General features: G+C 35.5%; 1 protein-coding gene across 6 annotated transcripts in view; it reads right to left on the minus strand.

The window, feature by feature from the left end:
• Window positions 1-18,292, minus strand: part of TNS3 (tensin 3) — a 253,382-nt gene that overhangs the window by 115,783 nt on the left and 119,307 nt on the right. For all 6 annotated transcript variants that reach the window (XM_088150078.1, XM_088150077.1, XM_088150079.1 and 3 more), the window contains 6 exons: window positions 11,410-11,462; window positions 10,625-10,796; window positions 8,415-8,465; window positions 7,207-7,329; window positions 4,425-4,489; window positions 307-390 (listed from right to left, as the gene is read on the minus strand). In XM_088150078.1, coding sequence (XP_088006204.1) covers window positions 307-390; window positions 4,425-4,489; window positions 7,207-7,329; window positions 8,415-8,465; window positions 10,625-10,796; window positions 11,410-11,462 — 548 coding nt within the window. The remainder of the gene's footprint in view (window positions 1-306; window positions 391-4,424; window positions 4,490-7,206; window positions 7,330-8,414; window positions 8,466-10,624; window positions 10,797-11,409; window positions 11,463-18,292) is intronic.

Here is an 18,292-nt window from a genome sequence, read left to right on the forward strand (position 1 = left end):
CTAAAAATGAAATGCATCTACCATTCCCAAACATCTGAAAAAAATGGATAGCTTTATTCATCTGAAGCAGAGTTTTTTTTTTTCTTTTTATAACCAGATCCCAAACATTCCAAAGAAAACTAAAACCAAGTGTGGAAATCATTGATTTCCTTATTTAAATCTAGCAAGAGATATACACTTCCCAAGAAGAAAAAAAGGGTTGAAAGAAGAGGCAAATTTAAGAAATGTCCATCAACTGTGATGAGGGGGAGGCAAGGATGGTATCTACTGAAACAGGAAGATAAATTAAGAGAGAAATTGAAATACCTTTTCTGGGATGGTTGCATTAAAGCAGAAACTTTATCATCAAAGAATTTCTTCATTGCAAATCTGTCTAGGGCTTGATCTGCACTGTTGTGAAAGAAAGAGAGAAAATGTAAATACCTTGGGGAAGCAGCCTCGGAAGTAAAGGTTGTTACAAAGTGAATTGTGCCAAAGCATTGCAGCATGTTGTGTTCTATTTGGCAAATGCATCTGCTTCCAGATGTAACAGAAACAAAGTGTAGCTGCTTTGAGGAATTCTTCAGCCGAAAGAAAAACTAATACATGTACTAATTAAAATGTTAATGCTTCTTTTCCCATCCCTTCCGAACAAAACAGTCTTTATATGGAAGCAATGTGTAGAGTTCCACAACCTGGTACATAAATATTGTTTTCAAAATAATGTCTTTAAAAAACATGTCCATGTGGCATTTGAAAATTATTTAAAATTAATGATCCCACTCCAAAGAAAGATATAAATGTCATTTATATCTGACATTTCATTGATCTCAGTGAGATCTGAATCAAAGAACACTATACTTTGAAAGACAGTCTCCACTTGACATTTGTTCAACAATAATAGCAGTAAACAAATCCAGCTCAGGCTTCATTGGTTTGCCAAATTCTACCCTATAGAAACCTCTTATATTTTAAATAGCTAAAGAGGTATGTTGGGGGGGCAGGGAGGGTGTGAGAAAAATACTTAAGAGTTTTCCCCCCCAAATCCTGAAGCATTAACAATTTCAGCTTTAACTCTTGACACTGTATCTGTTACCCTGCCATATAAAGAACAGGAAAGATGATTTCCGAGAGATTCTGGTGGAAAACGAAAATTCGAGGGCCAGTGAATCATATGGGAGCTCCTAAAGCTGCAAATGCTACCATAACATTAGGCAAGCTTGGATCCAGTCAGACCTCTTCATATGCAAGCTTTAAATGTATACATTGCCTTATGCTCTGCATGTGGGATTGTTATTCAGAAATATGGAAAGGGATAGGCAAGGTTTTCATACCAATCTTTTCTAACATCCCAGATAATGTTATGCCATTCTAGGACTAGCATTCTGTGTATGGGGCACTATCCCTAATTTATTTTCACGGGTGATAATATTTATTTATTTAAGCACATTTACATGGCCTCCTGTCTACCAGAGGCACTCAAGATAAAAACAAAACCAATTTCACAATCCACTAAAGAACTAGGTTGACTCCCCTAAAAAAAAATCTCAATAACAGTGTAACAAGCACACTTGCACCCATGCCAGAGCTCCACTAACACCCTGGCCCCAGTGCTTGGGGGATTAACACGGTCTACATGGTAGAAGGTTCAGGGTTGTCCATATTTCATTTATAAAATAAAGCAAAGCAAAGCAAAGCAAAGCAAAGCAAAGCAAAATAAATTAATATAATATAATATAATATAATATAATATAATATAATATAATATAATATAATATAATATAATATAATATAATATAATATAATATAATATTATTTTTGGTCTATAATGAAATGAAACACCACCTGCAAATAACATAGAATATTTCAAATATTAATATAATATAAATCACCCAAAGAATTATTTAATATGGATCAAAGTATAAACTGTGTGTGTTACTCTTGCAAACACAGAATGCATCTTACTTAAATCCTTCCTAGTTTCATTAGAAATCACCAATTTTTCAAAATCTAAGATGCCCCCTAGGCAATCATATTTATTTAATAACTGAATTATAACCTCTATGTTCAGATGACAGAGCCCCTGAAGTGACAGTTTAGCCAGGAATTAGTTTAGCAATTCCTTCTCTAAGCAGTGAGCCATCTGAATGCAATGTACCGGCTAGACCAAATCTGATTAGGGACCCTAAAATCCTCACAGGCCTCTTTGGATTGTTCTAGCTGGAAAAAAAACCATTGTGCTGCCTAGAGACAACATGGCAACCTTAAGGCAAATAATTTGCAATCTGAAAATGTTCCTCTTTAGGGAAGGATCTCCTGGGATATTGATAGTGAAACCAGTTTGCAACATCTGTGTCATGCTAACATACTCAATATGGCTTCTTTATAAAAATAGGAAAAAAGGAGAAAATTGTTCTTGCTGTGTAGCTTCTTTTTATGTGAAAGTTTGTTTTCTTAATCCACCTCTCAGAATCTTTCTAAATTAACTATGGTTCTTCCTCTAATCTCATACCAGAGTTTTCCAATTACCTTTTAATCCATATTCTTCATTACAAATTTATTACCATAAGAGGTGATAGCTCTGCATTAAATTTGCTTTTAAAAAGCTATTTTTAGCTACATTATTTTAGACAAATTTTCTTCTCTTTTCTTTTCTTTTTTAAGTGAGTCCTCATTTTTAATCTGTAATGGTACATCTGCTTGTTCCAACTAAGGGTCTTATTTTCAAACTGGGATTTTAAGAGAAAAAACAGAGGTGCCTGACAATCCTGAGAGGGCTATGCTTTGATTCACATGGGAGCATAAATGTAACATCTGTCTACAATTCTTTAATGCAGCCTGAGACTGGGCAACTGCTCTCTTATGGCTTTAAAGAGCTGTAGACAGGTACTATATTTCTTCCCACATATGCAACAAATTTATTATTGTTATGTAAAATTAAATATGCTTCAGTTATTCCACCCCCAAAGAGCACTTCACGTTTGCCCTGAACTACCATACCTAGCTGGAGGAAAAGTTTATTCTTCTAAGCAGGTTTGGGGTGGTTTCTTTTCCACTCAAAAACATAAAGTATTCAAGCAAATTGGTTTTCAGGTGGTCGTGTCTACCCATTGGCTAATACAACTTCTTTTTAGCCAATGGGTAGGTTGAGCAGAAGGGCTTTTGGGGAGGGGGGCAGCCCAACCAATGGATAGATTAAACCAGTGTTTCTCAACCTTGGGCTCTTGAAAATGTGTGGTATTGAAGATGTGTGGACTTCAACTTCCAGAATTCTCCAGCCAGCATGGCTGGCTGGGGAATTCTGGGAGCTTAAGTCCATACATCTTCAAGTGGCCAAGGTTGAGAAACACTGGTTTACACTGATGGATTCATTCTCCTAATAAAGATTTTATTGCTTAGAGAGTGGAAATATTCTGTTTCCTTTAAAGCACACTGTCTTCTCCTCCTCCATCATCGGCTTCATATGTGGGCTGCCATTAAAGTCAACAGATAGCTGGCCAGTCATTTGATGGCTGTAGGAGGCAGCTAAAATATACCACTGCAATGGTACAACAGAAGGTTAGAAATAATTCAAAAAGTCATGTTCTACATCTTTTGCTTTCACAATTATTCTGGGAGAATTGTAAAATTCATACTAGACTCTGTACTGAATGGTGGGGGGCGAGAGAGAGAATATCAGTATTTTCAAAGTGGTATTGAAAGAAAGGTAGTTCAGGAGGAAGAAGTGAAAGCAAACATTTAGTAAAAGAGAGTGGAATCCTTTTTTTCCAGTGGAGTAAGGTGATTGTTATTATAAATTAGAGGAATATGGAAGAGAAAGTGGTAGAGAAGGAAAGAAGATTAGAGGACACAGAGAGGTCAGAGCAGCAGCTGGGAGAATCAGGGACTGCTGTAGTTGAGAAATCCATGTGTGTGGAATTGGTAGTAGGTTGTCAGCTCCTTGAAGAGAGAACATGAGTGGCTATGGAGACTGGAGTGTAGTGAGTCTGAAAAGGAAGCATGTGTGCCTGTTAGCAGAAGCAATTGAGGTCAAAGGAGGAACAGAGATGATAGAAAAGATCATGGTAAGTTGGGATGTGGGCTACTCTCAGGTGAGGAAGATTGGAAATTTGAGCCCAACCCCAGTTCTGGCTTCTTCTCACCTCAGGACCATAACCAACTCTCACTTCCATATAACAGAGGGGGTAGAACCATAGCCCTAACCCTAAATTGCAATCTCTTGGCTCCCTCTTACTATGCTTGAAAATGAACAATTAGGAGCCAACTCAACACTATTTACAGTCACACATATTTGTCTCATAGCCCAGCTCTGGATTTTATTCATGGTACACTAGAGATGGCAAAGAAACAGAAACCTTGAACTGGTTATCTTTAGGTATTTTAGTGATTCTGATTGAAAATAGTTAGGAAATAATCAAATAATCATTAAATGTCTTGTACCTTACCTTGCAGATACATTTGTGAAGTGCATATAGGATGAGATCACTACCCCTATTCTTCCTTTTCCACCCTGTACAACATAAAACATAAACATATTTTATTTTCTTAGACTGGTTAAAACAACCACATATTTTATGTTTACTCTATTTTTTAATAACTGCAGACAATGTTTTCATTTTACATGACATTTTAGGATCATAACAAAGCTATAATTACAGAAAAGAAATTCAAATATAATGTTAACAGTATTCTGTTAGCTATTCTAAAACAGGTCTAGGCATCTCAACAATTTCTTACACAGTGTGCTATGAAATATTCTGAAAAATGCATGTTTTCCAACACATATTATGCACATAAAACTTCTTCTGATACTTATGATTTATAGCCAAGGTTGCATTTAATGAGCACTTTCACAATGTTTTGAAACCTTATTAAACATACAGCATGCATTCAGTACATATTACTAATAGCAATTCTATTAGTCTTAACTTGTTTCAAAATTACTCAGAGAAGAAAGCCAGCAAACATGATAGCTAATTTAGAGCTGATTATAAATCAGTACAAATGGCATAGCTGCCTATTTGTAAAAGAAACAAAGAAAATTATATCATTAAACTGTCTAGCTATTACCAAAAACTATTTAGGATTATATTAGATTTTTTTTTTCCAAAATTAAGGTGAAAAAGTAATAGAAGGGGCAGAGTTGGATTCAGGTTTAGGAGTCATAGTTTGCATGTTGAATGACTTTAATCCCCTGGTATTCTGAGTTAAGGTCAAACACACAGATCAAATAGACTGGGGAATACCTCTCTCTTCTATACTGTATGGCTTCCCACAAACTTTCAAGTTAAATTCAAAGTGCCTGTTATTACACATGAACACCTATACAGGCTGAACCATGTCTTCCTAAAGGAATTACTGCCCTTGTACATTGTATCTTGGGAGCTATTATTTGCAGCCAATGGCTACTACCATGCCACTGTTGAGGGAACAGCCCAGAAACTACTAAAGGAAGAAGTTCTTAGTTGGGATTCCAGTGCTCTGGAACTCCCTCCTCCTAACATGTCTTCTCCAGCTAGTTTTAAAAATAAGATGAAGATGTATCAATTTACCTTTATTTGTTTTACTTATTACCCTGCTCCAGTTGGGCTTCCATAAAACCATAAACTCCTAGCTCTTTCAATAGGGCCTATATGACAAGTGTAGGGTAGAATGATCTGCTCTTTGATGGTTATTGTTATTATCTTCCCTGATGGGTCAGATATATTTTAGTTCCTGAGTCTGCTTTGTGATTTTTAGTTGTTATTTTTTCTGATGTTTTAGTCCCATTGTATAAGCCACCTAGAATCACTTTATGATTGAGGTTACATTGACCACCAGGAGGCATCACATGACCAGTTTAATCTTTATAGGGAATTGTCAGATATGGAGATACTCTGTAGGATTCAAACCCTCATATAATAACATCTGGTTATCCATATCTAAGGAGTCCCTATAAGGACAAAAACAGTCACATGGTGGCTTCTAGTGATGAGTGTAACTGGAAATATCACATAGAATATACAATACACTGTGTAAAAATAGAGAAATTCCACCCTCTCCAAGGAAATGTGGAAGTCATGTTAAATACTATACATGGGGGCATGACATAATGTAATATCTATATCTCTCTGCTCTGAGAGATTAATGGAAAGTCAACTGTATATACCTTTCTCATAGCTTTGTGACTGAGGAGGCATATACATTGACAAATAAATAAAAAATAAATAAAATAACTTGGCCTTCCCTCCATAGAAGTTTCATCATGTTTAAGCTGCCATTTGAATGTTATACTGATGGCTATATTTTTATCTTTTTTAATTTATTATGATAACAGCTGTATGATTTTATTGGATTTTATTGCTATTGACTGTTGCTTTTAAGTGCTGTAGGCTAGCTTTATTAAAATCGTGTTGCATAAAAATTGATGATAGAGACAGACAGACAGACAATTAAGGAGCAGGACTGCAGTATCTGCAAGAATCATAACCCTATAAGACACCTACGCTAAGCTATTGGGGGAAAGAGTGAAAAGAAGGGGGGAAACCTGCTACTCAATAAGTGTGTTGGATGGGGAAAATACAGAAACAATTTGGGAAGGGATGGGCAGTTAGAGGGTTTGTACAAACCTAAGAAGAAAGAAAGGGTTTTGGGGGGGGGGGGCAGGGGGAAATGATCCAGAGAAAGAATTCTTAGAGTGGAACAGAACATTCAGAGGAGGACAGAAGGAGAGAATTTACATTGGTAGATTGGTGGAAAGAGAGTGAAATTTGGAGAGACTATCCATGGGGAGGGAGGGAAGGAAGGAAGGATATTTTGCATGTCAAACATACAAAATGAAAAAATAAATTTGTGTTGAAAGGAATGGATTTCTATCTGGACCAAATATTCCAGTTTTGGGGCCTCTCACACTACAACAGTACTATTGACAACTGACACTAACCTATAGCAATTACTGGAAATGGCATCTTTGACACTTTCTCAAACTGCCAAATGTGCCTCAAGAAATGTAAAAGATTTCTTTACAAAGCTTCCACAAGCAGATGAAAGATATAGCCAATATATTTCAGTAGATAATTAATGCATCTCCCAGAATATATGGTATCAAAGAATATAATTCTCTATAATTCAGAATATAATTAATGCATTTATTTCCCAGAATATATGGTATCAAAGCTCTACAAAAGACACATAGCTATTATATTATAACTCAGCAAGTTAACTGAAAGATTTGAAGCTGCAACTCACTCGGCAATGGATCACCACAACGTGTTGAGAGTGACTGTTCAACCAGGATTCCATAGCCTTGCAAATGTTGCATATCTTATTAAGTGACGGGGCATGGAGGTCAGGCCAGCCCACGTCCATAATCTGGAATAATTAAAAAGTGTTAGAAATGGATGAAGGCAATAAAGGCAAACTTTTTTTAGCAATCAACAGAGGGTGGAATCTAAACAGTTTATAAGCAGATTTTTTTTTCATATTTTTATTTTCATGAGCTCCCACCTTAAAACATATTTGCTCCCTATAAATAAAATACTGCAATGCTTTTATAAATGGTTTTAATAAAATGATGTGCTTAGGTAGTCATCAGAGTCAATGAGGGAGTCTTTATCTTTTCACTTGTTGTTAAAAAAAGTTATTCAAAATGCCATATGAAATCCATAAATACATTACAAATAGAAGCCTTGACATATACACTATTCATCCAATTGCCAGAGGGATTCCAAGAGACGTTTTACTAAGCTATTCAAAAATTCTGGGGGAGATGGGCAGCATTCAAATCTAATTAATTAATTAATTAATTAATTAATTCTACCTTGGTAGCCTATCTTACCATTGAGATGGGCACACTGCAACAGGTCAGGTGACCTGGCATCAAATATAGCTATAAGATGATCTGAAATAGCAGTAACAACAACCCTGATATTGTTCTTCCAAACTCTAAACATAAAAAAGCATTAATCTAAATTAGAACAGTTTTTGTGTATTGAGAAAATAAAACATTAAAGAAAACCCACCATCTATTCATTCAACTGAATTTAGGTATGTAGAGCAGTATGAGTACAAAAAAATCCAGAAATGTAAATAAAGAGTGAGAGAGGACTGCACTCTAAAAAAAGAAATCTGAGGGATAATTCAGAATCCCTCCAATAATTTTGTGGTTCATTGGGTGTACACATTTGAAAACAACTGGAGAATCTGTAGTTGGACCATATAACTTATTTAAACAGTAATCCACTAATCTAATAATGAGCACTGGAAACATTATTTTCAGCAAGTATTTCCGCAGGTATTTTCAGCAGGTATTTAAAATTGGGGAAATGTGCCAATTAAAGTGAAAGTGTCCCCTGGCTATTTTGCTGGAGGCAGCCTAGTCAAGCTTCCTCAAAAATTCTGCTCACAATGTAAAAAAAACAGAAGCCGTACGCTTTAATATGAGAGCACGGTAATACCTTCGTGTTAAGCTTAGCAAAGTCATATCTTCTCTCAGAGAGGTTCAACACCTGTTCCAGAGGAAAATATTTTAAGCATCAAGATTAATAATTTACACACTGCATCTAATACATTTGATAATGAAGTTATGCAAATGTGGTAGTCCCTTAAAGAAGCCCATACACCCGTTATAAAAGAAGCGTGACAAGCTTGGTTATTTGCATTATTCCAAAGTTATTTTCTTCTGATTTTGACAAAGCACAGAGGAATAATTCAGTGTTGACTGCCAAGATTTCCCTTTACAAAAGAAATGTAAGTGAGATCCAGCTCCAGATAAGCATTCTTGATTTCAGTGGGAGAAGCAAACACATTTTTAATTTGCTCTCCCTTTCAAATCAAAAGGACTTGTAAATGCTTATCTTTAGTAGTACAAAAGCACATACAATGTATCCTGTGAGTTCTGTTTGCTCTATTTGTTTCAGCTTGTAGTATGTAATTTCTCCAGCTCAACAAAAGGCTGGGACTCATTTTTCTTTCTTTTATAAGATAAGAATTTGAGCTAATTATGATTTTATTTCTCTGCTGTTGCAAGTGTTTTCCTTCCCACACACAACATTTTTGTTCTATTTAATAACTTCCATACTTATCCTTCTATCTCCTATCTCAAATCAAAGTAACCAAGGGCTGTGGAAGTAGATAGGTCTCTTAATGGCTATTGTCGTAACAGCTAAAACCTAGATAACATGCTCAGCTGCATACTGGGAAACAGTGGGCTTCCTGTAAGCACGTAGCTGAGGACTCCTAGAAACAGGACGCTCAACAAAATAGACTTCTGGTGTGATTCTTTGGGACTCCTATTAATTTACTTCAGAAAAGTTTAATGGTCCATTTCAGTATAAGTGGAATCTACTGAAATTCACAGCAAATGCTCATATGACATTTACTTTCATTAGTAAGATGGAAAAAGTTAATATTGGCTCAATTTATACACTCAGAACTTCAGCAAACACATTTTACATAGGACTTAGCCTAGATCCTAAAGAATATTACTTAAATAAGTCCCCACTGATATCAGTGAAGTTTATTTCCAAGTGTTTTTGAGTTTGGGGACATCCAATTTCACAACTCATTAGTGCCTTATGCTCATACCCAGAAAGCTTACTGTGAATACATAGCACAGTACTGTACGTAGTCTATTTTATCCCACTTCATTCCTCTTTTTGTACACATGTATAAAAGAAACTAATATGGAACAGATTATTGAGATGTTTGAACCTGAGATTATAAAACAGCAGCTAATCTGTCTTGTTGAAACAACAAATTACAGTACAGGTTCTGAAGTCACAGTAAATTATTCCCTTTTATCTACTCAAGCAAAAGAACAAGCATAGTAAACAGTTTTGCATTCAACAATATGCATATAAACAATAACTCATTTTAATATTCTTGTCTTATTATGAGTGAATGCTCATAATAACTCATGAATGAACACTGCCACTATGATAGCACATTGCATTCTAATAAAAGCAGAGAAAGGCAACAGAGCCTTGCATACAATTTCTTAAACACACTAATTCCCTGATCAACATAAATAAAACATAACTTCAAATGCACCATGACACGTTTCACTAGCAACTGAGATCCAATTTAATGGAAGACCACAAAAGGATCTGATATAATAAGAGTACGCAACTAAACAGATATAGTTGCTGAACCAATCTCTGACGACATCCATTTTATCTCCCCACACACCTCCCGCAACTCTATCCTGTTAACCAAATTTTAGAATCTCAAATTTATCTATTTGTGGATGAAAGAAAGGCATTCTGCGGAGCAGGTTCTGAGTATGGCTGTGTTGGATCACAGATAATTAATATGTTTTACTGCTAAAGACTGTCCCTCATTAACTTTACTGCAAGTCTGAAAATTTCCAAAAAAGCAAAGCTGTTAATGCTGTTTTGGGGTCAGTTCACACATTACACACAACAAAATCTAGTTGGACTAAACTACACACAGTGAGTAGTTCGGGCTAATACTGCATTTGGATGTCATATTTGCAGGCAGAACTTGAAATTTTGTACCTTAAAGTATTTTAACTATAAATATTTTATGTAAAGAAATCCATAGCTATATCAGAGCACACTCAGTGGCATAAATATATCAATAGATATATCATCCAATCAAATGTTTAGATGACAGATGACATCACAGAGATTGCATCTGTTCTCACCATGTAGTTGTCACCATGCCTGGATTTAAGCATGCGAGTTACATCATGGAGGTTGTGTAGGTAAGTTTCCTCTGAACAGCTGCCTGGGAAGGATACAGCAATGATTCTTTCAGTGATGTAAGTCAGGTCCAGCTCATAACCTTCCTCCATAATGTGGTCAAAGTCTGTACTTCTGTGGAGAACAGGACAGAACAAGACACCTTTAAGCGATTGTAAGAGGACCTACAGTATCACACAGCAAGTAAGCTAAGACATTTAGAATATGGCTTTTGAAGAAAAGAGTAAATATATTTTAAAATAAACAACTAAAAAAATGACTTCAATAAACAACAAATGTATAGTTTAAAGCAAGTTATAAATATGTAAGTAGTATTTAGTGGTTGGGGGAAAATAAAAGGAAGAGAGAGAATGTGCACTATTGAAGGCTTCTTTTTACAATGTATTTTGTATTACATTATATCTTACTTCTCGCATCCCTATTTTTGATAATCTTTACACAATGCCTATGCAATAATAAAACTAAGTTACATGGGTTATTCCATTTATTCCCTCCCCCCCTTATCTCAGGAGTTAAATTGCTGTCAAAGAGTTTTTTCAATTCTTAGAAGACGTATCACAACAGTAACTACTTAGAATAAGAAACTGTAATTCTGGCTATAGCACTCAATGCTAATTTAGTCATTGACAAATGTTTGAGTGCTGCTAAATGTGGACTTCAATAGACACAAAGTAGTTTTGTCTCTGGCATCTGTAAATAAGGGGTAAATTATTCAGAAAGTACTTACTCAAAGATTTTGTCACAACAAAGAGGTGAGCTTTTCAAAAAACTGCTGGAAGTCTGGAAACAAAAATAAGCAAAATATGAATTATTTTTCTGCCACAAGAAAACCGATGGGGATTATTTACATACGTTTCAAAGAGAATTTCTATCATTTTGAACAAGTCAAGTAGTTTGCTGTTAATGTTTGACAGCACTTAAAACTGGATGTAGTATCTTTTTAAAATAGTCCAGAAATCTGATTTTAGACTAAATGAATTGATCAGCTTCAACAGACTAAGAGGCATTTCAGTGACAAACTGTTTGCACGTAGATCCATCACAACTGATCTGATGGAAACTACTTCATGGGAGTAGCTTCTATATTATGATATTCTTAAAGTAATATTATTGGCTTGCAAAATTACAATCTATCCCTCATTCTTCTTGTCACTATATTTGATTAGATACTTGGATTCCAATGCTTTCATTGAATTACATGACAAAAAGTATCTCGGGCTTAACAAAGTATGCACCAAGCCACATTAATTATTCTTTTCAACCAAACAGACAAAAATTAATAGTTTACTATCTGAAACTATTTCAAACGTAACTGCTACAGTATATGTAATTTATTTTAAATAAAATAACAACAAATATTATTTTTGATAAGCAAATGTGTTTAGATTTCATCAAAATCATAGTGTGACTCTGTGGGCAGAGTGTTTAGTTAATATGGATGTGCAACACATATCATTTGGGGAATGGAATGTTTCATTCATGAAACAGCATGTTTTGGATATCCTTACTGTTTAGCATCTGTCCTGCTAAGAGTGTGTTGAATGTGTGCTGGGAATGGGGGGATCAGATGTTAGGCTTCAGAAATTATTTTGGAGGAATAACTGGTTCCAGTATATGACCACTCTATCGCAAAACACTGTATTCATCATTCACACGCATATGCACACGCATATTGGAGGATTTACTTCCTTTTTTTAAAAAAAAATATTATTATCATAACAAATATTGCAGAAAGAAACAGAAAACATGCAAAAAATACCAGGAAAGAAATTCATGAAAAAGGTTGCCCATTTGCTTCTGGGTACAATTCAAGGTGCTGGTTGTTACCTATACAGTAAAGCCCTACAACCCTGGTCAATTAGATCCTGCAGGGTTGGTGCACTCTGAGTTCCTTCAATTAAACAATGTCATTTCTCAGGACCCCAGAAGTATGCCTTCTCTGTAGCAGTGCCTGTCCTCTGAAATGAGGTTCCTCCCCAAGATCCAGATGGGCCCCACTCTGTTGTCATTTAGAAAAGCTGTGAAGACCTGGCTCTTCATCTTGGCCTTGCAAAGGAGACTGAAACCTCTTGCTTCATTCCATCCAGTCTGTTCTGCTTGCCACCTTTTACCTTTTATTGATCTTACTGTAATTTGTTGTGAATCAGGCAACATACAAGCTTAGATAACAGTAAAAGTAATCATCATCATCATCAAAACAAAACAAAAATGAAAAAGGGGAAGACACTATATTTCACATATTAATCAAATGTCAAGCAGATTTCTAAATCTATCTTTGGTGATTTATTAATTAATTAATGATGCTCTAACATTACAAATATAAAATCTATGTCTCAAAAAAGCATATTGAGCATGTTTTTATTAGTGTCCTTAATCTCAACTTTAAACATACTTTTTAGTTTTTAATACAAAAGGATGTGAGTTTAATTTCAAACATCATGTCCATCATTAACACCTCAGGTTTTCATTAACACCTCAGGTTTCTCAGAGACAAATGAATGTATTTATCATTCTAAAAAGAAAAATATTTCATTTTCATTCTAGTTCTTGAAATAGATAAAAAAGGAAACAAACAAAAGGGAAAATAACCTAGTTTCTCCTCAAAAATGTTATTAATCTAATGGGCCAACCATCTAATAACACTATCAGTAAATACTGCACATATGTACACATGTAGATACATAGAGATTTGGGGGGAAATATTCCTATTTTATTGCACATAAAGTGCAATAAAATATTCCTATACACCAAGTACAATCTGAAGGGTGATTAACAGTATTTTAATTGGGCTAGATCATAGCATATTTCTTCATATTTGTTCCATTTCATTTGTAAAATCCAAGTTAAAAATTTCCAAATTATCTTGTAATTCTAGAAATTCTATTCCAATGTTTATATAGCATACACCTTTTCTTCCCTCTCAACTAAATGGATTTTTATTTTACCAACACAATTTTCAGCTGTAAAACATAGAGGTAACTGGTTTGGGAAAATATTAATTTTTAGTAAGATTTTCCTCAACAGGGAGAAAACTGAATTACTGAAGGTACATCGCACTATGGTCCCTGTATGCAGTAATGGAGTCTATCCTTTGGCTGTCTACACAAGGATGGATCATGGTCACAGCTAAAACACTAATTTGAAACACCTTCAAAATATGCATACCCGTAACTGCCAGTGGGGATAACCATCTTTTGTTTTTCCTCAGAATATCATGGGAGAAATATTACTTCATGCACCAAGCTATGATTTGTTGAAGAGAAATTGAGCCCAGTACTGTAGAATAGAGGCAAACAAAATATAGGTCTCAATGTATGCCATAACAGGGTTTAATGGCTTTTTGCTCCTGTCCAGGTCTGCAACAGAATCCCATTTTGTATACCACTTGTAGCACGTGTGTTATAGGAGAGCCTCTGAGGTTTTGTTTCACCAAAACTCACCAGAAGAGCACGAAGCAAAATTACCCCATTTGGCAATACAAAATAATACTTCTACTGAAATCAGGAGAGGACACCAGCTACTGTATCCTTCACTTAAAAAAAAAAAAAAAAAAGCAAGAAGCTAAGAACTAACAAATTGGCCACTAAAAATGAAATAGCATGTTTTAATATGTCCTCTCTTTACAATCTTTGTTTTATTCATGTATGCTTTCGTATATAACTCTTTTACCCAATGAGTACAATAATTTCCATTTCACTGCTTAATCAGTATTCCAGCCAGCAACTAAAAAATGACATGTTATACATGTGGATGAGGTATGAATAAGCAGTTATTCTACAGATATGCACTGGAGTTCATCAAAACTTGAGATATCAAAACAAAGCAGGTTCATTTCATCCAGGGTGAAGCAGATCCTTCAGTCTTTGACCTTTCCAAAGTTCTGACTCTATCTGTCCACTATACCTCTGAGTAACTGTTTTTTCTGTTAAATTCCTTTGCAATGGGACATGTATAGGAAATATCATGTTCCATCTGTGGAAAACCTCTTGTAGCCTTCATAGGAAAGATTTAGCAATTCTTTTTCAGAAATATTTCAGGAAAACTATATAAAGCCAACCACAGTTTAGAATGGCACAATATGCCCTTTAAAGCATCTGTTGTTTCCATGCTAAGAGATCTCAATAAATGGAATTCAGCTTTTGATTTCCTAGTGAGCATTTCCCATATAATCCCCTTTATACACAAGACAAAGCTAAAAGATGGGTTTATCTAGCCTTTTAACACGTGGCATCCTGTTCTGATCTGAAGCATGGATGCCTTTTGGTACCCCTACTTTTTTATTTATACAATAAGGGGATCATTTTCTGCTTGTTCTACACAGAATTTTTCTATTGGATCTCAAAAATATTTTGTTTTACTCTGGGCAGATGCCATGATCCATCTCTCACTGACAAAAGTGGGAGTGAATACAAAGTTATTCAAGTTTGGCCAGAACTACAAAGAAAAGCTTCAACTATGCTAAAATGAAAGTTATCAGTTTTTGGAAACAGCCTCCCAAACTGAAATGATCTGTCCACAGTTCTGCAATAAAACAGAATAAAGAGTTTAAATAGTTCAGCATCTGTTTTAGCAGAACAATGGCTTGGCATGCTAAAAAGCAAAGACAGTTAGGCTTATTTTATCATCTCAAAGTATATACAGGGTTGAAATGTAGGGCAGAGTAATAATGGGTCCAGGTTGTGGAAAATATACAGGCCTATTTTTTGTTTGTTTTTGGTTCTTTGTATGATTACTGATGCTTTTATCAGAATTCCAGCTATCTTAGATTGTCCTCCAGCACCATTATGTTACAATGTTATTATTATTATTAGTAGTAGTAGTAGTAGTATTTTGTATTATTACTACTAGTAGTAGTAGTAGTATTTTGTATTCTGCTGATTTTTAATACTATTTTTGCCATTGCAATTGCAAGGTAGCCTGTTACATAAATCATACATTAAAAATAAATACTAATTTCAATGAGACCTTGAATTCATAATGCAATTACCACAAATCCATCTCAATGGCAATAGTAGATGCCAATGTTCAGAAGGAATGAAACATCAAAAGACACAGAAATCAGCACTCAGTGACCTATTCCAGAAGTCTGAAATTCACAACCTATTGGCCACATGTGGCCCTTAAACTAAGGATCCTACTCAGCAAAGCCAGAGCATCATACAGATGTGCAGGATGGTTCATGGAAAGCGTTCTAGGAAGAGGAGTGACCTGGTGACAGCAGCCTGCAACTCACCTTAGCCCAGCCTAGCAGGTCTCCTGCTAACAGTGGAGCTTAGCTGCTGAAGCTGCACAGTCAGTACCTCAAGGCCTCCAGCATCAAGCATGAACGTGAATTTGATAGACTGTTCCACTCTGACCATCTTATCCTTCCCCTTCCTGTATCTCAACCATACAGATTTTCTGATCAGTGAAGAACATAGGAGTCCAGGTCAATGAAAGACTGTCTTTAGAACCTTTTGTCAAAAAAGCTGTTAAAACTGGTTATTTCCATCTCCTGAATGTATGCAGAATCCATTGGTTCATCACTATTAAAAAGGCCAAAGTCTTGATTCATGCCCTGGTTAGTCATGCTTGGATTATTGCAGCAGGCTTTGGCTGAGTCACCTGAGACCTCACTCTACCCTTTGCTGCATGTCCACTGGATAAAAATTCAAGATACTAGTACACTTTTATAATGTCCTGGCATTGTACCCTGCATATAGGCACACACAATTATTTGGCCCATATCCCCTGAACCCCATTATCAGGCCAGGATCATTTGGTTCTGCTGCACACCAGTATTCTGATGGTGATTTGGAATGTAAGTGGCATGTGGTCTGAAAATAGAATCCATATATCCATTCACTGTGATTGTACAGTTTTTGAAATAATAGTGCATACTGTTCCCTGGTTTCTTTACTTTGGATAGTAGATTTCAGATCCCTAGCCAAACCTCCAGAGGCAAATCTTGTTACAACTGGTCTTGTTGACCAATTGTAACTAGACTTGTCCCTCCATCAAATTATACATTTCTTTTGTTATTTTTCCATGGGATCTGAGGGTAAGAGTCCATAAAAGATGACGCTGGAAAATTGTCTCTCAGTCTCCGTATGTAATTCAGTTTGTTCATGGTGACAACAGCTCCTCCTACTGTAAATACTAAAAATATTTTTGCATACAGATACAGGTTTTTTCTTAATCTCTTTGATTTTCTCAGAAAACCATTCCAATCCACTGGGAATTAGACTCCAGAATACATCCCAGAGCAAGAAAAGGAAAAAAAAAATAATGTGCTTACCTCAAGAAGCTTACAGCTTGAGGAAGGAAGGAAGGAAGGAAGGAAGGAAGGAAGGAAGGAAGGAAGGAAGGAAGGAAGGAAGGAAGGAAGGAAGGAAGGAAGGAAGGAAGGAAGGAAGGAAGGAAGGAAGGAAGGAAGGAAGGACTTCCATATGCATGTTTTAATATATATATATCTAGAGTTTAATAGTTTTGTTATATGGGGTGACAGTTTTAAGTTTTACTTTGTTTGACGTTCACAGATAAAAACTTTGGCTTCAACCCTGAAAAGAAATGCTTCTTCAATGGTAAGGTCATCAAACTTTTAGTCAATTCAACATACAATGCCCTTTCTTTCTTCTCACCTACCCCTTGACCCAAATTGCACACATTTAGCTACACAGAATCAATTATTTCCTCCTAGGCTTTTCTAGCTGAATGAATACTTACAAATGTATCAATGATGATCCCCCGCACTTAAAAAAAAAATCATAAGATATTTTTAATGATAGAATTACAAACTATTTTCTACTGTCGGTTGGAATCTGTTTGCTTCTTTGTACAATGTCTGCAAACGTCTGAGGTTTCCTTGTTTGTTCTAGCTGCTTATTAAACAAGCCAAGGTCAAACTCAATCTCCACCCCCTGAGTACATACAGCAAGACAGGCTTACCAAGAACTGTTAAAGGAGCAATGATTGTAATTGAGCTCTACACGTATTATATCTCCATGTATGTCATTATTTCTAGTATTTGGGGCGGCTCCCTAATTTGGAAGAGATGGAACATGCCAAGTGAAAATAAACTCTAACACTTCAATGGTTCATGCAAAAGTACAACAATATGTGCAGGTATTTTTCAAGAGATTAAATCTACTGAACAGGGGTGACAGAATGTCCTGATTAACAGACTGACAGAAACATTTCTGGGAAAGTCCATCATTTTTAAGTCAAGATTCTAGAAAAAGAACCTGAGATCTAATACAAGTTAAAACACGGTCTATTACTGAAAATTAGCCCATTGTTTTTATTGGATCCCTCAGTAATCAGTTCAGTGACTGGTATATTTGATAGAAAAGAATGCATAATAAACAAAAAAATTAAAATGATATTGTTTGGACCTATGTTACACTAATACCTTCATCTCTTTTATCAAAACTGTGGAAATTAGCCACTTACATATTTCTGACTAAAATATGGCAATAAATCCTACTGTTCCTCATCAATGCCTGAAAAGATTCTAGTTCTATTTTTAATCCATATGACTACATTTTTAGTATCCCTTTATTTGTTTCTAATAAGCTTGTAAAATAGCCAGAATAGTTATGCCATGTTTCCAAAATTATATTGTGAAACTGA

This window comes from Python bivittatus, unplaced genomic scaffold, assembly GCF_059951505.1.
Source record: "Python bivittatus isolate LINGU-HERP-01145 unplaced genomic scaffold, Pbiv_v1 ctg000610_np1212, whole genome shotgun sequence".
Classification (NCBI taxonomy): Eukaryota; Metazoa; Chordata; class Lepidosauria; order Squamata; family Pythonidae; genus Python; species Python bivittatus.